At 39.7% G+C, this 23,577-nt stretch overlaps 2 protein-coding genes across 17 annotated transcripts in view; one reads left to right on the plus strand and one right to left on the minus strand.

Annotated features, from left to right (window-relative positions):
• The window catches only part of LOC139818131 (uncharacterized), a 142,146-nt gene that overhangs the window by 76,406 nt on the left and 42,163 nt on the right, over nt 1-23,577 (plus strand). For 3 of the 4 annotated variants that reach the window (XR_011733387.1, XR_011733386.1, XM_071786671.1), the window contains one exon: nt 7,618-7,706. Coding sequence is in view for 1 of the 4 variants with exons in the window: in XM_071786671.1 (XP_071642772.1) it covers nt 7,618-7,706 (89 nt within the window). In the remaining 3 variants the exon portion in view is untranslated. Of the gene's footprint in view, nt 1-6,532; nt 6,741-7,617; nt 7,707-23,577 lie in introns of those variants that run through there. The other variant, XR_011733389.1, reaches the window with a different exon arrangement.
• Msp300 (Muscle-specific protein 300 kDa) overlaps nt 1-23,577 on the minus strand; it is a 94,042-nt gene that overhangs the window by 40,580 nt on the left and 29,885 nt on the right. For 11 of the 13 annotated variants that reach the window (XM_071786629.1, XM_071786627.1, XM_071786622.1 and 8 more), the window contains 17 exons: nt 21,195-23,439; nt 19,704-21,015; nt 19,203-19,566; nt 18,426-19,034; nt 17,361-18,146; nt 15,914-17,074; nt 14,866-15,645; nt 14,131-14,781; nt 13,376-13,977; nt 12,611-13,253; nt 12,128-12,466; nt 11,557-11,862; nt 10,705-10,856; nt 3,563-4,373; nt 3,327-3,485; nt 2,893-3,255; nt 2,693-2,803 (listed from right to left, as the gene is read on the minus strand). In XM_071786629.1, coding sequence (XP_071642730.1) covers nt 2,693-2,803; nt 2,893-3,255; nt 3,327-3,485; nt 3,563-4,373; nt 10,705-10,856; nt 11,557-11,862; nt 12,128-12,466; nt 12,611-13,253; nt 13,376-13,977; nt 14,131-14,781; nt 14,866-15,645; nt 15,914-17,074; nt 17,361-18,146; nt 18,426-19,034; nt 19,203-19,566; nt 19,704-21,015; nt 21,195-23,439 — 11,394 coding nt within the window. Of the gene's footprint in view, nt 1-7; nt 580-2,692; nt 2,804-2,892; nt 3,256-3,326; nt 3,486-3,562; nt 4,374-10,704; nt 10,857-11,556; nt 11,863-12,127; nt 12,467-12,610; nt 13,254-13,375; nt 13,978-14,130; nt 14,782-14,865; nt 15,646-15,913; nt 17,075-17,360; nt 18,147-18,425; nt 19,035-19,202; nt 19,567-19,703; nt 21,016-21,194; nt 23,440-23,577 lie in introns of those variants that run through there. The other 2 variants (XM_071786636.1, XM_071786633.1) reach the window with 1 other exon arrangement.

Here is a 23,577-nt window from a genome sequence, read left to right on the forward strand (position 1 = left end):
ATACCGATTGACAGTTAAACGGACCTTTTATTTTCCTTACTCAGTCACATCGTACGGCTATTTAAGCACAGATATTTAGGACAAAAGACGCGCGGTCATACATGGTAACGTAATCGCGTCCATAATCTTAGAGATATCTATTAGAAAATCAGTGCTCGATAAAAACTTACTTAGAAAAGTTACGTGGTACTAAAAACAAAGTCGTTTTATCGATTTTATCGAAGAACGTCGACGACGAAGACGAGAACGGATTTCACTTAATATTTTTTCTATCTCGCCTTTATCGTTAATGTTGCCTTCGATCAAGTTTTGTAATTTGACACGCGACAGCTATCGTTGTCGTTATTCATCGATAGTAGCGAGTAAGGATTAAACTGAAGATAGACGAGCGTAACTTCTATTCATGAAGCTAAGCTAAGATAACGACAACGAGAGCTGGACTCGTTCAACGGGGGTAGATCTCTATTGTCATGGGTCCAAGGGCTCCAAGTCTGGTGTGCCTCGTTGCACGAGTAATTTAGACCTCTCGGTGCGCGCCTGGATTTTACTTTGCAAGGATTTGATTTTCTCTCGGTGGATCTGACCACGCGCGAAATCGTGAAGGCAAATCAAGAGCGTTAACACGTCGAACGAGCGAGAGGGACGGAATAAGGATGGTTAGGTCATGATAGTTTTTTGTGAAGGAGACGTTGAGTAGGAAGAGGAACGCAGAACACGAAAAAGTCACGACCAGAGATGATGAATGACGAACGAAATGGTGACGATCCCGGTGACACGACGTGGACGACGTAGACGACGATGATCGCAAGAGGGTCGAAATACGATAACGATGAAGATAGCGATAGGAAGATGTGATAGTGGCAGAGATAAAGTAGCACAGGCGATTGTTGGAAATGACAAGGGTGTGAAGGAGTAAGGGGTACAGCAAAGAAAAATTTATAAATGAAACAACTGGTAAAAAAATGAAATGCAATGAAATAATAATAAACAGAAACTAGTACGTATTATAAAAAAAAAAGAATATCAGCATTCTATCTGCGTGTCCCGCATGGTCTCGGCACGCGTCTTGACATCGGAGGTCACTTGATTTTCCTATGGCTTATATTTTTCCGAGTTACAAAAGTCCAACGTAAAGATCCAAAGATCACGTAAGGTATGCGTACGTGTAAACGGTGCATGACACGCTTTACGTGAATGTGCGGCAGTACTTCGCGTTTTGCTACGTGGTCTTTCATTCTAAAACGTAAGTGGCGTATGTGCGTGATTACTTATTACGTAAACATACACGCGCGCGCGCACACACATGGACAGAAATATGTACGTAAAGAGAAAGATACGTATATACATATACACGTGTGAGCGTATATATACGAAGATGTAGCGATGTACACGCGTGATAAGTGAAACAGTTAAACGATAAAAATCCAGAGAAAAGAAACACAGAAAACAAGCAAAATCAAGTAATCCCCTTTAGAAACGATAGTACAAAAGTTTCGCAAAGTTAAGTGATCTTAAGAACTAGGATACGTACGAGGAATAGACTAGACGTGTGTACGTTGGGCAAATGTGAGAAAAGGAAAACGGAACAACATAGTTAGAACATGATACCAACCAGTACCCCGTAAGCGATGTACCACCATGATGAACACGAGATCGAAAATTTTAAAGCTTCGATTTCCAATTCACGAATGTGTGTCATTTATCACCGTACTTACAAATAAGAGAAAGAAAGAAAGATAAACATTCATTTTCAAAATCAAATCAATTACCAATCCGCGTTCTTGTGTCTACTATAAAAAGTGCAAGATAGGCGATTTTAGTAAATATTAGCAGATAATTATAGCAGATGATTATCTGACAATAAAATACCGGATAGTTTAGAAAATTCTATGCAAAATTTAAATTCATCCGTTGAATCGATAATTTAATTTGAATCTGAAAATCAACTGCTGTTAATGACGAGGCAGAGATTAATTAACGAATTAAGTTCTCGGTGAGAAATAATGTTGGTATACTTATTGAAGCTTTGATGCGCGCATAAAACGCTTTTAAAGTATAAAAATTAAGTACGCGCTTAAAAAAAAAGGTAGGATGCAGGATAAAAGATGGATGTACAATATAAACAGCGGAAACATCTTGAATTAATCGTTTTAATAATTGCAATTATTTTTAAAACAAAATATATGATTATAATTTGAAAAAAGATCTTATTTAAGATGTTTCCACTGCTAGTTGTGCTTGTGTAGTTATTGGCCATTTCTTAATTTTACGTAGTAAAATAATTAATTGTATCCGTTAATATTCCAAATTTGTAGAATTTGTTCATATAAGAATAGTTTTTGTCTATCGATATAGCAAGAGTAGACGATAAATGGCAAATAACTCAAAAGTTAATTGTAGTTATAATGTGGTTAATAGTGGCTCGATCGACGGTTAGTTATAGGTCACGTGCGTTCTAATCACGCGAGTATTACTCAAATGAGAAGAGACATTTGCTTAATCGCGCCCGAAAACGCGCAGAAAACTACCCCCGACAATCGCGCGCGTGATATGGCAATTCAAAGAGCGGTAAAACAACGCGTTATCTTGGTGGTGGTTTTGAGTTGGTATCGAGCAAATGCAAAAATCAATTGCTGCTTCAGCGCGCTTGTGCAGGTGATAAGAAAGTCAGGGAAAGAAGGTTTGTGCCTACCTGTTGCTCTTGAAGAGCCTTTTCTCGGTCATTCGGCATGTACGTCGGGCTGAGTACCATCCTCAGCTGTTGCTCCGCCTGCACAATGTGTTGTCTCAACTGTTGAATTTCCTGAAACGGAAACAAGACAATCTCGCTCGATATGGAGAAAAAAAATTGTACTATCGTAGTCTGAAGGCCACTTCTCCCATTCCGCTAACCTGTTGATACTGATCAATCTGCGCTAAACAAGCTTCCAGAGAAGTTGCCTGTTCTTTGACGGTGCCGTGAAGAGAGTTGAGTTCGGCGATCAGATCGTCGGCGGTGTCTTTCACCCGATTGTCACCGACGATACCGGACCTAAAATGCACTTCGAGCTTCTCCACCGAGATTGTGATCTTCGTTTTTTGAATCGCGATGTCGCTGAGCATTTTCTCGCGAATAGCATGTTGATCGCGCAACGGTTTCTTCTTATTCTGTGGCGACTCCAATGTCTGCCTGGCTTTCTCCATCCAGCTCCGCACGTCCTTCATCTTCCTCTCGCATTGCTCCCACTCTTCGCTGGCCTCTTGCAGCAGTGCGTTCTGCAATATGGGGATTTTTGGTAATCGGCTGATAATAGCTTAAATTTCGGCCGAAGAAACTATTCACTAACCCTTTCCAACAGCTGACCCTCGACCTGAACCTTGCCCTCTTCTGCCTCGGCCAACTTCTCCGGTAAATCACCTACGCTAGTTACCTGACCGATATTCTCCAACTCTCTGCCCATATCACTGAGATTCTTATTCACCTGCTTGCAGCTTTTGACTGCCGTCTATAAAATGAAGAAAGTTTCAGCCGAACGTTGTCGTACATATCTTAGAACGCGAAAAATAACGTTCCTTCACATACCGAATATTCGTGCAGTCTCTGCCTGGCTTGCACAAGAGTGCTGAGCTTCAGTGGCTCGACTAAGAATTGTCTTTTTTCCTCCGTCCACGCCTTGACGGCCTCGTAAAGCGTGAGGAACCTCTGCCAGGCATCTAGGGTGTCGCCCACGATTTGTTTCTTCTCCTCTAGCCAGCTCCTGACCTGCGCCAGCTGTTCCGTAAGATTGCCGATCGTGCCATTGATCAGCTCCTTCTCGGCGTCGTCCTTCGTGTTCTTGACGATGGTTTGCCCATTCTTCGTCAGTCGTTCGAGCTTGTCGCTAATCGTGCCCAATTCGTTCTGTATTTGTCTGAGATGCTCCCTGAGGATGGCCGGCTCGACCGATCTGTCCTGTACTTTGAGCTCGGCTTGGCGGATCCATGCCTGCACTTCGTCCACGTCGGCCAGATAGTCCGACCTGACGGTCCTGGCACGTTTCTGCTCTCTCTGTTTCTCCTCCATCGTTTGTGCCGTTGCCTCGGCACAAAGCTCGAGTGCGGTCAGATGCTGGGTAATGTCACTTGGTACTAGCTGCTGGCTAGCTTGGTACCGCGCCTTAATGTTTCCTGAGAACTTCTTGGCGGTGTCAACGAGATCCTCAACCTGTGAGCGTAGCTCGCCTAGTTCGATCTCAGTCGCGTCTTGATCAACGCCGTAAACGTATAAGTTTGAGGCGCTTTCGCGCGCCTCGTTCAGTCGCTTTCGTAGGCGCTCGATCTCACGTTCGATGTTGTCGAGCGCCTCCAGATCCTCGTTCGCCTTCTCGGACTTCCCACGAAGTGACTCGACGAGTCTAAAAGGACGATTCAAACGGTGACTCTCTGCGAAAGAGCCTCTCTCGCGGTGGTCAGAGAGCAGCTCTTAAAAATATACTTTTATCATATAAGCACGTTGAATTTATGTAAATTTGAACATTTAAGGAAAGATTGGCGATTGGCGAGAAAAGCAAGATCGATCGTTTAATATTTGAAATTAAAATACCTGTCTCTGTAATGTTATATTCTTCTTGAACAAAGAATTGAATAATATCAATTGCACGAAGAAATATAAATAGTATAATGGCTAAACTGTTTACATATAATGATAAATTATAAAAAGTTATTCTTATCATTGACCTTAACATCGTGTACACGCATGTACTACATAACTTATTGAAATATCATTCGGATAAGTATAACAGGTATATCTTCGAGACGAATGTGTTATAATATATTAAGTTCCACGTGGAAAAAATTTTATGGAATGATCAGTGGCCTTAAACGATCGTTCGTAGTGAGGTAAGACGAATTTAGAATCGGAAATGCGTGTCGCTGTGCTTCGGCTGGCCCGATCCCAGGCGAAGTCGCGCAGTCGGGGCAGCCTTGGCTAAAAGTAGACGAAGGAAGTATGTACCGACGGGAGCTTGGCCGACTGTTCACACTCACGGTATACTACGAGGAAGATACTGTTCGAAGAAGAAGCTACACGATTTTACGAAACGATTATTTCATCGACACGAAACATAATCGGCGTGTCTCAAAACGAAATGCTATTATTTTTTGGCTACTGATATTTTTATCGAAGCGAATAAAGAAGATAGATAAAAATGTCCAACTTTTTAATAAAACATTAATAATAGATATTAATATAATATAATAATATTTTCCATTTTATATCCAGTAAAGAATGTTTCTCCTTTTTTTTTAAATAAATGCAGAAAAGTCTTCTCTTTAAATAAGACCAGCGCAAATTACGTGATTTTTTTGCTGCTGATTGCACAATCAATATAAGTCGCAAAGAATAATTTAAATGTTGATGTCATCTGCCAAGAACTTGCATGCTGTCATCGTCCTTTCGGAAAGAAAGCGTACAATTTTGACTCGTCAGCGCTAAAGCGATCTATTTTTTCAACGATGACATGTACGTTTGTTTCTCGGACTCGGAAATTTATTATTATCTATCCCGTTTCTCTTCTTGGTCTACTTGTTAGAGATCAAAACCTCATTATAATAATTTACTGCAATTAATTGTACCGCTCTATATACAATATACTATTTTTTAATTTAACATTAACTAAAAATTGACGATTATACATTCGCCGATTCTGTCACGTCGCTCTCTAAATACGTGACCGTGAGTATTTTCGATGTCAATGTTTTGTGCACAACGATTCTTATTCTACGATGACATCATCGCGCCGGGCTGAATGCGAGATCGCCGGCCGGCAAATGCAACGCGATGAAATACGGACAAGAAACTAAAAAATAAAAGGAAAAAGAGAGTTGCGATGTAATAGATTATATAATTATGTATGTAAATCATGGAAACTTCTTCGATTACACTCTCAATAGGTTTTTTTTTTTACATAACGTTGAATGTAATGTACTTTTCATAGAGAATTTGTACAATATTTTTATTTTGTACATTTATTCACGGGTTCGCGCGCAGTAATGAAAATTGCATATTTGAAATAACAGAAATTAGAATGATAAATTTGCGTGCCGCGACAGCCGAATCGCAAATGCATTGCCAAATGAATTTCCTTTCAGGAACTATTAACATTCGCACGCAGCGATCTATTTCCAGCGCTATGAGTTTGGGTGGGAAATGATTATTTGTTCTCACGCGATTTCGTATAACTCGCGATAGCTTCATCGATCGCGCAACTCGCGCTGATTGCGATCATGTGCTACGCGCGATTCTATTTCGTTAATCGTTGTACCTATAACGGATATCACAAAAATTTCTCGTTACTGGCGACGTTTGAATGAAATCACTCTCAATCTATCTGTACGAATATCGCAATTGAGCGATAACCCGGAGCGATAAATGTACCTATATGTATCCGGTTGCATTAATTGCGCGATATTTGCGTTTCCGTGAATCAGTCGATAGCGAACCGAGCACGAACTTCTCACTTTCTTCTCTTTTTCTCGCTTATTCTTTCTTTAATCCTCGTCCTTACTCTCGTGTTTATCCGGACAACAGTATGGCGCGGCACTATCAAGCCAAACAGCAGCGTTCGCGGTTCGAAACGTTATTGAAGAGATATAGTCGCCTAAGCTAGCGTTAGACGCCAGTCGAGACGCATTCGCGACCAGGCGCTGCGACGCATGCGGCCTGGTCTTAGAATCGGCTTGGCTAGCCAAGAACGTCCTAAGAATAATCGGCCGGTGAAGATGTAAGGCCAATGGGTTACGGAGAACTAGAAGACGGGATGAATTTAAATAATGACGTGAAAAATGCGCGATGGCCGTAACAAAACGCGCAGCTTCATAAATTTTGTAACTTTGATCAGAACTTCTTATTGTTAGATTTCTTTACAGATCTCTTCGCGCGACTTTGCGTCTTTTGAATAATTTGCTGCGCAGTCTTTCTTAATGAAAATATGGACATCTTCGGAAGTTTGAATCAGTACCTTAGCCGGATTGAATCCGCAGATTTATACGCGTCCGTTCGTATTGCATACGGTTTAATCGGCACCGTGACTATCACAATGAAATAACACGAGTCATAACAACAATCGCAAAATAGTATAGCAATTAAAATTGCGACTGAGATTACGTGCACGTATACTATCGTTTAAAAGTGTTCAGATAAATGTGTCGTTGAGTAGTATAAACTGTAAATGAATAGAATTTTAATTTTATCCGAAATATCATTTAGCAGAAAGTTCACTATTGAAATGATCGATTGTAAAAAAGAATATATTAATGTTGTTCATCATAAGTTCAATTATAGAAATTTCATAGCAAAATTAATGTGATAAACGTTATTAAAAGTTGCATTTGAGACTGTAATTTAAGAATGTAATCAAAAATATTTTATTTTCCTATTATATTTTAGATAATCAACGCTAATAAAAAATTAATAAATTTTGTTTCAACTTATACGCTCTAACGCGAAAAAGTTGCCGCGCGTTGAGTCGCGTGCCGACTATTACAGCGCATCCTATTATATCATGTGATGTCACATCTTATGTCATATATGGTACACGGTATGTTACGCTGCACACACACACGCGCGCGATTTAAAAGCAACGTTTGATTTTGTTTCAGACATCAAATCTATATTTAACGAGGATTTAATCGGCGTCGGACGCATCCCACGAACGGTCAGCGAACTACATACCGATGACGCTAATAAGGTACTGTACAGAGCATAAAAATCTTATATATGCATCGCGATTCTTAAATAAATCTCCTCTATACACAGAATATTTTTATATTTTGTTAATTAATTATAGAAAAACGACAATTTTAAACATCAATTAAAGATCAATTTTAGAGCAGTATTTTACAGAACATGCTTTAGAAATTGAATTTTGCGAAATAAATTTTCCTATGGATTTCCTCAATAATAATACGTAACGCACAAAAGTATGCAAGCTTAAGTGTTCTCATCTGCAATTATAAACTATTTTCGATTGGAAATTATCTCTGATTTCGCATGCGATATATGTACATGTCGGTGTGCTAATGTAGTTCGCTCCGCTTTGCGCGCATGCGAAACTACGACGTTTGCGCCGTTCGACAAACGAGATTTCGCAAGTTTAAGTAATCCGCGAATAATTCTCTAACAAAATAATTCTCTAACACAATCACTTCTATTTTTCGTTGATATTTAACAGGAGTGAAAAAGAAGAGAAAAAAAAATTGCGTGCACCTCGGGAGAGCGTTTCTCCCAAAACTCATGTCTATCCAAGTGTCAGTGTCCGATAGTTTCTCATTCGGGTGTTGCGTTCCGCGAGCAAATGATAATTACGCCACTCCCGCACTGACGATACAACACACGCGGAATCGGATGTAAATACGCCAGAACGAGGCGTCATGCTAGATGACAATTCGCCACTTGGCAAAACGTCAAGACGTCGCGTCGCACGCCGGCGTTATCCGCGAGGTCCGCGAGCCACTTAAACGCGTGATCAGGCGTCGATGATGCGTCGTCGGCAGAGAAATGTAATGTGAAGCACGATTGTTATAGTATTGCGCACGATATGCGTCGTCAATGCCGGTACGATGATGACTAAATGAACTAACGCGCGATGACACTCTAGGCGACAAAAAGTATAGTAGGGGCCATGAACACGTTTTCCTTTCGAAACGCATGTATCGACCTTCCTCCGAACCATCTTATATTATCGAGTGTTTATACGGTGTTATACGGCCCGTGTTACGTCATATGACAGATTTGGTGATGACGTAGCGCGGCGCGATGGATCGATGAACATCGACGATCGTGGCTAAATGTCAATTGTATTTGCTGTGCGCGTGTGATTTCAACTCTCGAATTGAAAAATCGCGCGTTCACCACTTATTCAATTTAATTACGATCTTGTGTCGATCTTTTTCTTAACAAAAAACGTCGTGGGAGAGCTCTTAAGCTACGAGCGATAAAAAATGAAGGTTTTTTTTTTAGAAATTAAATGTCATTGACAGATACGTATAGATAAAATTTGATTCCTCGTTGAATTTAAAATATACTTTATCTACAACTAGAAAGTTTGTAATTCATTAAAGAAGATCAATTACATAAATGTTTAAAGATTGGAATTTATCTTTTTTTGATATTTCCGCTAGAGTAAAATCGATTCTATATTAGCCAAAGAATTCATAAATGAAAAAGGGTTCGTTAAATCTAGGATATGTTATAGATAATTGTGATAATTGTTATAGATAATTGTATATATAATATGTGAGAATGTCTGCAAGATGGATTGCAAAAACTCATCCCTATTTATATTTCTGTACCCTATTTAAAACTCTGTTTTGTGGCGCCAGTCGCATTACGTTCGAAATTAGATCAGCATTTACATTGCGTCATACCCGTCATTATAATGTATTTGATTTGTAATTTTTATGCAACATTATATAATCGTAAATTAAAATAGCGTAACAAATAACGATGCACTGACAATTTATCGGAGAACGTTTTATCGTAATTACTATAACAGCGTTGATATGTTGCAATAATAGACATAATTATAAACAATATAGAAACTGAAATTTACCGTAATAATTTTCACAAAATTGTTTCTCACTGTCATTCCTTTACACTTTAATAGGTCGTTTTTAAATAACCTTTGTTATTGATTAATAATATATTATAACAGATCGTTTTGAAACAATTGCACTATCGCTTTACGAGTACTTTAGTTTCCTCGTACATTGAGCAACTGTTTTACTATTGACTTTGCGACTGAAAGGTCTATTGCTCGGGTAGTGTTTTGGCAATGATCTGGATGACGTTGCAACGTCGTAGACTAATATTCTTGAAAACCTTTATCAACATTACAGCACATTCGCGTCATGTCGGTATTTCTACTTATCGAGAAAAATATAATCTTCCAAATTTTCTCACAATCTTCCCCTAAATGTGCGACGTCGAAATTAAAGAAACAGAGACACATACTCTTGCATTAATTATATTATTTTTAATCGATATGCTAATGCGATAATAAAACGATATGATCACCTGAAAGGGATCACCTGAAAAAGGAAATACTAGAAATACTGATTACATCAGTACAATTATAATGATGGAACGTAGAATTGCTGAAATAAAAAATATATATCGTAGGAAAAAGGGTCATATAAGCAGAAGCGTCAAATTGCACATTTATTCATGCACATGCAAATCTGCTCGCAAAAGGACCTTAGTAGCACCTTTATTGCCAGCCCAAAGACCGCGAACTGTTATAATTTCATATGAAGTAACATATTATAGTAAGACAAATGTAATAAACAATTTTTTAAACTAGAAATTAAACTTTTATGATTATATACTATTAATTTCATTCTCAGTAATAAGTAACAAAAATGCATCTATTTTATTTTTGATATTACAATGTATCCTCGATAAAAAATTCGAAAGTAGAACTTTATAAATTTAAAATGCAATATGTGAAATGTGAATATTTACTATATTTTTGTTAAAATAAGTAGAATAAATATTAAATATTAAAGTCAAATACCCTATTGTTTTTGTATCATTAGTCTATCGGAAATTTGTAAAAATGTCCATCATCCGATCTGTGGTAGCTAAGATAATGTAAGATTGAATTTGGTTGGCTGGCGATTACGTGAAATGGTGCTGGTCCATGCATCTGAGCAGATATAAAAACAAAATGATGCACTTTGACTCACGATTCGACGGATTTTTGTAGCTTCTCGAGGCGTTTCTCGAGACTTCGTGCCGGTCCTTCTGTAAACGCTGCGAGATATGCGAGCACAGGTCCTGCCAAATTTTTCACTTCTTCCGTTACAGGTTTAAGTTTTTCAGCTTCTGTTACGAGTTCCTGTACCACAACAAGGTCAGAAAGCGTGTTAACTATCTTCGATCAATTTGCATCATGTCGAAAAAATTTTAAGTATTTTAATTCTTTAACACATATTAAATTTCAAATAAAAATATCTACTTGTTAAAATGTCCAGGCATATTTTATAAAAATGAAAAAAGAAAAACGCTGATATAAACATTCTTCACGAGCGTTCATCGTGGCTTGATAATTCGTGAGCGACTAAAGTAGTGTTAGCTTTGGAGGGCCGTCGGCCGAGCACCTGTGGTGCCTGGCTGTGCAAGTCTGACACGTTCGGCATTTATAAAGAGGGTGCACCAGGAAGAGAGAAAGATAGAACTAATTGTATATCCTTGGTGCACGGTAAATCGATAAGAAAGTGTATCCACATAAAATGCGACATTGCCTAGCCATTTAAAAGATCAAAAAGTATGTTTCGCGTGACACGTACATATTTTCTATTATTATACAAAGTTTTATACCTATGCACATGTTAATAACTACAGGACATGCTTAACCCATTTACAATATTTTTAGCTATTTTTATACACGTGATTTAAATTCGTGAAATAATATATATGCTGGATTATATTCTGATACTAATCTTGATAATAATTGTATATATATTTATTATTGTTTATGATTAACTTTTCCCCAGTAAAAAATTGTTTTTATTCGTATTTGAAAAATTGTTACTTACTTCTAATGCTTTAACGGTATCGTGTAAATGTTGTTTTGACCGCACCACCGTGTCGATGAGCTTGCTTTTTTCCTCAGTCGCAGTCGTTCGCGTTTCAATAAGAGTCCATTGTGTTTCCAAGTCTTCCCAATGTTTGGATAATGCCTCGAGAGTATCCCTACGTCCTTCGAGTCCCGAAACTAATTCGCGCCATTCTGAATTAATCTCAGAGAGCTGCGACTCTATTGTTTTCTTGTTATTAGTGTCTGCAAGTCGGAGGACCTCTTGTCCACGTTCGTTTAGAAGATCCAACTCGAATTGTTGATTCTATGAAAATCATAATTTTAAAAAACGTTAAAAATGCAATTAATCAATATTGAATATGATATGTCGCACGTAAATTTGTTATAATTTTTAAAATATTATTTCTTATTTTATACATAAAAGTGTAATTACAAACATCATGAATATGAATTCGTGTAATTTCAATAATTTATTTAATTTATTTTTAACTTTATGTAGTTTAAAAGATGTATTTATTCACAAAAAGAAAAAGAAAAAAAAATTGTATCTGTATTGCTTTTTAACATACCTGGATATCATTGAGAGCATGTGCGATTTTCTGAATATTGAATTGCAATCCAGCTAATGCAGTAACCGGTTTATCCGTAAATTTGGTTCTGCTGATGACAGCGCGAACACGTTCCAAACTCTGCGTATAATCTCTCCACATTTCTGCACCCTGTTCCAGACGTGAACGTTGCGACTTAGCCGTATTGAGGGTATTCTTTAACAACTGAGTATGTTGCTGTTGTTGGGCACTTAACTCCTCCTGCTCGTAACTATCTAAAGACGGCCAGATCTTATCTGCCACCTGTTGAATCTGTTGTGAAACGAGTTCGCGTATCGAAGATTCGGTGCTGAAATATATCTAAAAAAACACGACAGAAATTGGCAATAAAATTTATTTATCCATGAAATTATGAATTTCACAAATAATCGAAACTTAAGTTTCAACTTCTTAATTTAAATAATTCAAAAATAATTTAAAATAACAATAAGAAGAACTTCTCACCTTGTGTTCCTCCAAATCGCTAAGAATATTTTCAAAATCGAGACCCTCTTTGTTACTTTCGAGTCGAATCTCAGCTTCACGAGCCCAACTGTGAAGCTTGTCTGTGAGAGCTGCGTAATCCAATCTCATCTGCATGTTACTCTCGAAATAATTTCCACGCTCTTCCATCTCTCGCGGTAAGGACGTCAACAAGGAAACTGCCTCGCTTAACATCTCCTTTAAGGATCCAGGCATTCCTTCTTCATGCCGCAGTGATTCTTTCAGATTTCTGATTCTATCTAGATATTCGTTCACATCGGCGCAAAGAGCTTGATGTTTTTTCAACTCCGCCTCGACACTCGTCGGATCTCTCTCTAATAGCGGTCTGGATTTGACTTCCTTCTCCTTGCTCTCAAGCCAATCGAGAATGTCCGCCAATTCATTAGCGAGTCTTCTATGCTCGGCTGCTGCCAGTTCGTGTTGTTCTCTTTGCGTCTCTACTGCTCTTCGGAGGGCCTGTAATTGTTGCTTCAACGACTGCAGCTGTTCCGTCACGTTGTTCCTATCCACGACCGAACCTTCTCCCGCTATTTGTTGTCCTTTGTCCGTCGCACTAGCAAGAGTAGCTTCGCATTCCTGAATTTTTAATATAACGTCGTCGTATCTGTTAAATTTTTAACAAATTGAATTAATTAGACAACTATTGTTATAATTAATCCTACAATTAAATTTTTACGATATATTATTTATTTAGTATATCATATATCAGTAATTACAATACATTACCTTTTAATTTTGTCTTCCGTTGTTTGTCCGGATTTCTCGATATCCCGGACAATTTCAGTGTACTTGGCAATAAAAGTAGTAATCTCTGCAATTAAGGCGATAAATTGTTGTCGTAGTAGTAGCAATTGACGAAGTTTCGCTATTTGCGCTTCGAGAGCTCTTATTAGATCGTCTTGTTGGGCCAACACGCCATGTAGATCTCCCACATTAGCGGATTGAAGATCGGATAATTTAGCTTTGTTTGCTTTGAGGTCGTCCAAAATTCTTTCATAAGCGGTCAACATTCCCTCCACGTCTTCCACGCGAGCACCGATCGGCTTGTTCAGATCATGAAGCTCTTTCTGAATATCTGTCATGAATTGAATTGCCTCCGCCACTCGCGCGGCAGCTTGTTCGGCTTCGTCTATGCTCTTTTGGAGCGCGAGTGCCCTCTCATTTATCACACCAGCCACTCGTCCGTGAGCTTCCTTCATATTTTTCAACTGTTCGCTCAATTCCTGCTTATCGGCGTCGCTCACAGTCGGCAAAATTGATTTTCCTTGCTGGTTTATCTTTTCTATGTCATCACCGTACTCTTGTGCCTCTTTCTTCAGTCGATCGTACTGTGAAAAGAGGAAAAAATATTTACATTCAAATACACATTGCAAAAATATACAAAATGCGTCAAAATCCCAGTGGATATCTTTTTAAACATAATTTCTGTAGCCAATTTTTAGGGATAATTAATTCTTTACTTATAAAGGATATATACATACCTTAGCAAGTTGTTCTCGAAGAATGTCAAGACTGGAAGGTCGCAATTCGGAAGAGGTTGCCACTTCAGCTTCCTTAATCCATCGTTGACACTTATCCAATTCATTTTCGAAAGCCTTGCGTCCCTGAAGAAGATCTGCCAACGAGGCTTGTTTTTCCTTTGCCTCCTTCTTCAACTCCTCATAATCCTTAGTTAGGTCGTCCAAGAGAGCCTGGAGTTTAGCACGACTGTCTGCATTACAATCCTTCAACAAGCTGTGCCCTTGTTTAAGAATATCTTTAAGATTGCTTTCGTTAAAGGAATCGATATCCGTTTCCAATCCGCTGTGTTGAGCGATATCTTGCTCAACCTTCGAAGCTCTCAGAGGCAGATATCCGCTGAGTTTCTTCAAGTCGTTGCCTTTGGCCCTTATCCAATTTCGTGCTTTTTCAATATCAGATTCTAATTTACGACGCGCATCAGCCGCTGCACTTGCGACGGATATTTCTTCCCTCAAAATGGCGCATAACTCAACCTGCTCCCCGCGTAAAGACTTCGTGTCGGCTTCTAATTGTTGCTGCTCGCTGGTTTCTAGCTCGTTCTGCATATTTCCAACTCTCTTTTCTAACGTATCTATAATCAATTGCTTTCCATCCGCCTCTTTCAGCATAGCCTGTGCAAATATAATATGATGGTCAAAGAATAATTATATTAACATTCCTTGAAGAGAAAGTAATAAATAAAATAAAAAAAATACCTTAAGAGTGAGCAGTCTTTCCTCCGCCTGTTTGCTTTCGAAGCCAAGCAACTCGGGCATCTTTACTTGTTGCTTCTTCCGTTCAATCCACTCACGATTCTCTTCGATCTCTCGCCTGGTTGCTTCGATGCCCTGTGCCGTCATTTCCAAGACCTGGGCTTTCCTTTGTAACTTCTTACCAATGTCCACGTATCGTCTTTCCACTGACTTGATTTGCTCTTCTATCTGCTGAGAGTCCAGATTACTGACCGAATCCATCACTTCGTCGCCCAGTTTCTTGACCTCTGCCAATTTTTCCGTTCCCTGAGACTCAAATTCGCCCGTGATATCCTTAAGATTTGAAATTTTCTGACCGATAGTCAGTCCACTACCCTTCTCGATCATATCGACTTTCTTCGACAGGCCATCCAGCCACGTTTGAATATCCTGCACTTGTGACCTGTACTTCTGGATGAGATCCTGTGCCGCTTGTTTTCCAGCGATTGCGTCAGTCAGTTCGGCCTCCAGCTTGTTCAATCCTTCCTCAATGTCATGGTCCTCTTCGCGAATCGACAACTCCGTCAATGCGCGAGTGCGACGTTCGCCTACATTGGTGAGTAATTCATTCATCGCCTGCAACTCGGCCTGGGCAGCTTCTGCTCGCAGTTTCGCTGGTCGAGACTTCCATTCAGCGCAGAGGGCCCGTTGTTGATTAATCCAAGTACGGAGCGAATTCTTTTGTCGTAGTTGCTCCTCGAGTTCACCCACCGTTTTCATCACATTCGCCAAATGCGTTTGCATCTGATAACATCGAAGATACATCTTATAATATAATTTGCTTCGGAAGCATGTATAATTTCAAAAGTTTTATTTATATGTATTGATAACATAATATATTTAATACAATAAAAAAATTTTAATATAGAAACCAAATTAAATAATGTTAAACAAATTATTTATATTTACATTCTTTATATTTTTTACATTAGATTTTACGACGTTAATCAATTTACGGAATTACAATTATTAATTTTATTTAATTGATTGATAAGTGAAATTAAGCACGTACCTGGTCAATAAGATCATCGAGTCTTGTTCTGACTTCGACTTCTCTCGCGGGGACTTGAATGGGTGGAGCATCGAGAGGACTCCCGGGTCTAGAGACGCATGCCGCCGCAGCCTCGCAAGCTTCCACTGCTAATGCCAATCGAGCTTTTTCAGCTTGCAGCTTGTTGTGCAGAGTGCGAGCACTCTCGAGGCCTTGCTCGGCAGAAGTTAAGTTATCCAATGGAGCTTCCAATCCTTGAGTCATTTCCGCTTCATACATGTCCAGATTCTTCATGATGCTCTCCAGGGTGTTTTCGTATTCCTGGAACTTGGCCAGAGACTCCGTCAGTCTGTTCTTGATTTGTAAAGCAGTATTCAACAGCGAATTGTAACTGTCCTGAACGTTCTGCAACTGCGTCTCTATGGTTGATCTAATAGTGGGATTCGCGCCGACATATCGATCTATCTGACCGTGACCCTTCGATTTTAGTTCGTCTAATACTTCCTGATATTTCTGAATTTCACCTAACAATGTTTCATGCTGTTTGATTTGCTCGATCGTTTGTTCTTTGTTGGTGATATAGAGAGAATTGTGTGCCATTAGTTGGAAGGAGATTTGCAACAGCCACTTTTCTGTTTCTTGCAGAGCAGCATGATACGCGTTGTACTCTTGCATCTCGTTTTCCATCAACTTTTTCCTCTCGCCGACGAGTTCGGCTAGCGCCTTCCATCGATCTAATAGTTGTTTCGTTTCGTTTAGCGTCGCGTTGTTTTTCGCCCATGCTGACAGTTCCGTTGCTTCCGTCATCAGATGATCTAAGTCGGACTTCTTATTGCGAATTTCTTCTTGAATGTGTTTATATCGTTCGAGCATTGTCTTCATTTCGCCGAACTCGCCCTTCGTATCTGGAGAATCTTTAACGACGCCTTCGTTCTCTTCTAACCACCTTGCGAATTTATTATGCGCTTCCGCATGATCCTCCCATCGACTCAGAACCGATTTTACTTTGGCTTGAACCGTATTGAGATCTATGCTCAACTGTTCCCAATTTGAACGTAAATTGGCCATATCTGATCGTAATTGATCTTGTTGCTCTGGAAGAGCCGTGTTAATTGCCTTTGCGAAAGCGTTCTGCAACGTTGATAGTAGATGTTGACCTTCCGTCACACGTGTTGCGACCAGCTATTGCGTGAATTAAAAAAATTTTATCGTTATTAGATATTTATGTATACTTGTTTAAATTTTACTTTCATATTTAATCAAATCTATCAAATAATATTTATTTCGCAGTTTATTCTAATTTTATATGTTCTAAAATATAATTCAAAAGAAAAAATAATACACGAGCAAATTTACTTTTGTATGATATGTTCTTTTATTAGTGCGTGTATGGTTAGTAAAATAATAGTAATATATTTGATCGAACATTTCCAAAATATTCTATATTATTTTTCTCACAAAAACTCACCCTCAAAGTTTCTAATTTATCCTTTGCCCAAGCCGTGTCTCCCACACCGATGCAATCTTCTACCGAACCCTGAGCTGTGCGTAACCAATCCTCCATCTCCTTCTTGGCTTTCAAAAATTCGGTATGATCGGCTAGATTCTTTTCGACTCTTGAAACGAGCCCTTGCGCGTCGGTCAAAAGAGACGTGTATGCCGATTGCAATTGCACCGTCCTATCTCGCGCCCAACTGCAAGCACTAATCTCCAACAAAGCTTCACATTTGTCATTCAAGTCTTCCAAGACTGGTTTTTGCTTAACCGCTTCTTCCACCAAACGTTTACAACGCTCTAAATCCTCAGGAGTTTTGTTCTCTTTGGTCTGTTCATCTGCGATCTTCTTCTGGAAGTGATCTATCCACTGTTTCATGCCGTCTAACGTGTTCGTGAATTGGGACCAGCTCGAAATGCAATTTGCGAGAGTTTGTTGTGAATCGTGACATTGTGCTTGCAAGGATTTCCAGTCAGCCTGTATCTGTTTCATGTCCTGCTTAATGGAGTCTTGACCCTCGGGTCCCGTCTTAGAGATCACAACGTCGCTCAGTTCGATCACCTTCGAGATCAACGCGTCGCCTTTCGGCAAGGATGAAATGATTTGATTGACTTTATTCTCTCGTTCGATGATTCGCTCCTTTTCGCCATGAGTATCACTGTACTGTTGAAGTTCGACTTTCGTACGACGCATCCAGTCACCTGCCTCATTTAGAGCTTGTTGGAATCTCTCGTGATCTTTGACTTGATTTTCCAAGTTCTAAAATAACAGAAATAATGATATTAGAATATTATTATATTATTATAGAGATATTATAGGGTAGACCGAAATACGGGATACAACCGAGAAGGAAATGATTCTACGGCTGTAAAAAAGTCAAAATAAAGAATGAATTTTTTAAAGTAAATTCTTATTTTCGCGAAAAATTTGAAATTTACAAGCTTTGAACAATTAAAATCACCCTTTTTTGGCTGTATCAGGTATTTCGGTCCACTCTATATTATATTCCTGCAATTCAAAAAGAAAAATTTTACTTACATTAATTTTTTCAAAAATCAATTTCTTCAAGCTGTCATACTTGGTGATTGTTGATTCGTAAGGACTTTTCGATATGCTGGGGTTTTCAGCGAGACGACTTTTCAAGCGATCCACCGTCTCGCCATGACCGTGAATGTCTCTTTGGAGGATCTTATATTTTTCTAACAGAGCGCGTTTTTCGCTGAGATCGTTTCGGCAAACATCTCCTGATTGAACCTTGCCTTCAACTTCCTCCAACCAATCAGAAATAAGTCGGTGAATCTTGTTAAGCTCCTCTAACATGCTCGCTTTCGCTGACAATCTTTGTCTTACATCTTCAACGTCAACCAACAGCTTATCAAATTCGCTTTTTAAATTCTCGGTATCTTCTTGAATCTTCGCCGCACCATTTTGTTCCGTGTTCATAATGACTTTCTCTTTCAATTCCAGAGCGTATCGCAATTTGTTCTGACCTTGTTCTAACGTCTGCCGAATAGCTTTACACGTGTGTAACTTATTGTTAACCTCGGTCAATGTACTGGGAGTGTCTTTACATTCGCTCAATTTATCTCGCGTGCGCTCGATCCAATCTTGACACTCTTGGTACAAGGTATTGTGTTGTTGATGCTCCTAATTAACGTTTTAGAAAAAATGATTAATATATTACTGTATATCTATATATATGTATAATGTTATATTCGTATAATAAAGAACTATATGTATAGTTAAAATCGAAATTACAAAAATTTTGATTAATAAATCTTTACGTATAATTAGAAAATAATAAATTGTAGTTACCTGATAATGCAATTCTAATCGCCGCATTATTTCTTTAGCCAGAGATAGCAATGCGTTATACTTGGTAGTGAGTTGTGTTATTGCATTAGAAATTCTCGTGTCGGCACATGTTTCCAACAACATCTGAGCTTTCATGTTTAAACGGTCTAACTCCTTTTGCCAGTCAAACAATGTTTGCAAATGAATCTGAAACTGCTCGAGAACGTTTTTCTTCTCTTCTAGACCATCTTGCAATTTATTAAACGTTTGAACCAACTGTTCAGTTTGCGTAAGCCATTCTGTAGCTTCGGAGAACTGATCCTCATATTCAGTCCACTTTACTATGCCGACCTCGAGCAAACCCTTCGTGTTATTCAGCGAGTCTCTGTTACATAAATCATAATATGTACATAAAATATGCTATACATATAGATATTGTAAAAACACAAAAGTATATAGAGTATAATCTTTTATTACATTTCTTTTTGCATTTACAAAATTAAATTTGTTTATTCTACTTACACATAGTTATCGTATTCTTCTTGCAATAGCGCTACTTCTTCCTCGATTATCTCTTTGTCTTCGGCATCTGCGATTTGACAGGCGGCATTGCCTTGCTCTAGGGCTTTCTCCAGCTTCTTCTGACCTTCGGGCAATTCGCTCTGCAAAACTTTGAGCTGTGTGATTTTACTGGCCAAAGATTCCTTATCTCCCGTGGGCTCCGAGCACTTGCCGAGTCTCTCTTTAGCTGCTCGTATCCATTGAACAAATTCATTACCGCTGTCAATGAAGGCCTGATGCTGTTCGACGGTCTCCTTTTGTTTCGCGTACAATTCTTGAGCTTGCTTGCTCAAAGTCTCGTATTTAATCGAGATTTCCGTGGCCGGCGTCGCCTGTTGCAAGTCTTCAGCCTTCGTGGTGACTGATTGAATCATGGGCTCGAACGCCACAATATCCTGTACGATGCTGTTAGTTTGCCGCAAGTTCGCTTTCCTTTCTCCGATCGCTAAAGAGCTCAGTCCAACTAAACCTTTTCGAGCTTTGGAGACTTTCTGCTCGCACACCTGCTGCAGTTTGGCCTCGCGATCGTTAATCCACTGTTGCAGCTGCGAATACGACGAACTGTAATCCGCCCATTGCAACAGACTCGTCTCGAGATGCACCTTTGTGGTTGAGATCTTCTTTACCAGCCGCTCCCAGTCGTTTTGAATTTCTTTTAACTGAGCGTTGATCTCCTCACGACCATCCGATCGTGTGTTTCTCATGACCTTTTCACCGCAATTCACGGTCAGGTGTATCAGATTCTGGCCTTCCTCACGTTTTCTCAACAATTCCTGGATCTTGTCGAGTTTACCCTGCAATTCTTCGCGACTGCTGCTCGAAGCAGCTTCTGTTCCTTGACGTATAATTTGCTTGGCGTTTTCGATCCAGTCGCGAGCTTTTTCAAGGTTACTTTCATATTCCTGATGTTGAGCCAGATTGGTTTCGACCTTGTTCAATACGTCTTTCGCAAGATTCACTTGCACCTGATAACGCGAATTCAAATGCCGCAGCTGATTGTTGACGTAAGTGTCTAAGTGAGACGAAAGCAAACCGGCGGCCGTTTTGTTGAATTTATCAATCTGCTCTTGGCCCTTTATTAAATTATCAAGCAATTCCTTCACTTCCTGCACCTGCTTCTTCTTCTCTTTCAAATTCGGCAAAAGAGCATTTTTTTGAGCTTTGATGAGAATGTCGAACTGTTGCAACCAATCGCTGAGTCTCTCGTATTCGTCCTTATAATCGCGCCATTGACTCACGGTAGCCTCCAATTGATTCTTCTGCTGCTGAATCTCTGCAATAGAATGTAGTTTATTTATTAATACATGTAGGTTATTTGTTAATACGTTCAATTGTAAAATTACTAAACTAATGTCTCTATTTCTGTAAGTTAAAAATGATTATTATTCTACTTTATTATTAAACTACGACAACGTCGATATTCTTAGTGAACATTATTTGAATAATTTTTACCTTTGAACAATCCTTCGAAACTTTCCGTGAGCGCTCGTATTTCGTTCCTGATAACTTCTTGTCCGACGGGACTGGTGCTGGCGCAAACAACCTTTCCAGTATGTTGCAAATGTTCCACCAACAATTCACCTTGAGCTTTCTTGTTCAACAGACTCTCGAGCGGTACCACTGCGCTCTCGATCGCTAGCTTATCGCTGAGCGATCTCTGCTTCATAGATGGTATCTTCTCGCGAGCCCGGCTGAGCCAACCGATTATGTCATCATGAGCTTCCTTGTAAAGACGATGGTCTTTATATTGTTCCTCTCGTTCGGCCAACAGAGATTTGATCTTCTCGAAAAGTTCGTCGAATCTGTTCAGTATATCTTGGGCTTGCGAGGCGGCTAATCCTTGCTGACCGCTCGCGATCATCTCGGCGACCTTGCATTTGAGACTGTCAACCTCGATATTTTCGCAACGAACCTTCTCCTCGAGCGTCTTGATTCGCTCCAGTTGGTTTCTCTTCTCCGATATCGTTGTTTGAAACTGCGAAATCTCGTCGATCGACGTCTGCATGTATTCCACCGTCTTGTTGATAGATTGTATTTGCTCCAGCAAACCGGCCCATTTGTTTATCGAGTCATCCAAATTCGTCTTAGTTTCTAGCATCTTTGACGCCAAGGCACTCCATTGTTCCTGAAGTTTCGCTAAAGCGTCATTAATCGTTTGATGGCCAGCCGGAGCTGTATTCGCTAAAACAGCCTGGGCTAGTTCAACGATACCCTGAACTTTTGCGAAACCGTCCTCTTTGTATAACAATAGATCTTGCACAATGTCCATTTTCTGCTCCAGATCTTTCTGCGAAGATGCGCTTAAATCGGAGCAATACGCCAGCTTATTTTTTATGTCTTCCAACCATGTGGTACATTCCGCTAATTGATTATCGAATTCTTGATGCGTGGCAACATACTGATGCCAACGGTTATTGAGGTCTTTGACTTTACTAGAAATCTGTTGATATTTGATACTCAGCTCCGATATATAAGAAGTACGGGAAGTAACAGTCTTATGAAGTTGATGAGCCCGCTCAGCAACAGCATCGATTTCCAATTCTTTGGCGCGAACTTCACCTTGAAGGGCGCGTAATTTCTCAAGCTGAGTCTTCTTATCTGCCAATGTCGGCTTGAGATCGACGGCGTGTAACTTTGTATCAGTATCCCTCATCCACGCTAGACATCGCTCCTTCGATGTCTCGAATTCATTCCATTGCTGAAGTTTGTTCTCCAACGCTTCGATAGTAGATTTGACGGCTGAGATTAAGCTTTCCCATTCTTGCTGCGAGGAATCAATCTGCGAGCGGATATTCACCTGTCCTGATTCAAGAGTACCGGGTATTACTTTCTCGCCCAGAGATCTGATTTGTTGTACTCGCGACTCATCTTCCGGCAAACTGTGCAGTAGATTCGTTAGGCGATCCAAATTCGTGTGCAGAGACACTCTCTCCAGTTCCACGTCACCCCAGAGACTCACGGCGTTGTGCGTGGCATCCAACCATTCATGCGTGTCTAAGACAGCCTTGCTGTATTGCTTATGATCGCTCACTATACCTTCGTATCTTTCTACAAATTTCGTCGCGCGTTTCAGTAGTACATTGTGTCTGTTCGTAAAATTATTCAGTGTTTGATCGATCTTGTCTGTACGATCGGGCAAATTATCCGCCTTATCTCGGAGATTCAGCAGGAAATCTTGCTGATCTTGAGCATCATGTAAGATGGTACGATAGATCCGCAACTGAGCACGTTTCTCATCCAGGGTAGTTTTCAGTTCGATCTCTGGCTTTAACTGAGCCTCTGTGTTCTTCAACCAGTTCTCAAAGGCCTCGCTGCACTCGTCAAAATCGGACCACCGCGAAATCTTCGCTTGCAACTCACGTTCGGTCAAAGCGATACCATCGTAAAGCTCTTCGAAGGCTTGCTGAAGATCCAGCAATTGCTGACGAATAATCTCTCGGCCCTCCGTGCCAGTCGTGGGATACAATCGTTCCCCAGCCTCGACGGTGCTGTTAATCAAGAGAGTAGATGAAGACTGACGAGCTAAGAGTTCCTTTAAGGTTTCCACGTTCGAGATCAGCTTTTGACGCGTATCACTGGCGTCCTTGGAGGACTGATAACGCACTCTTACGCTCGCTAGCCATTCGGAGCATTGTTTATAACGATCTAAATAGTTGGCATGATCTACGACCGCTTGTTCGCATTTCTTTACCAGTTCCTAAAACAAAATTATATAACTATTTTCATTGCCAGAGAAGTTTGCTGACATATTTTATATTGTTATCAATCATTAGCAAAACAAAAAAAAAATTTTTAAAGAAAATACTACTTTTATTTAATTAAGAATAAATTTGTA

Source organism: Temnothorax longispinosus, chromosome 8 (assembly GCF_030848805.1).
Source record: "Temnothorax longispinosus isolate EJ_2023e chromosome 8, Tlon_JGU_v1, whole genome shotgun sequence".
Taxonomy (NCBI): Eukaryota; Metazoa; Arthropoda; class Insecta; order Hymenoptera; family Formicidae; genus Temnothorax; species Temnothorax longispinosus.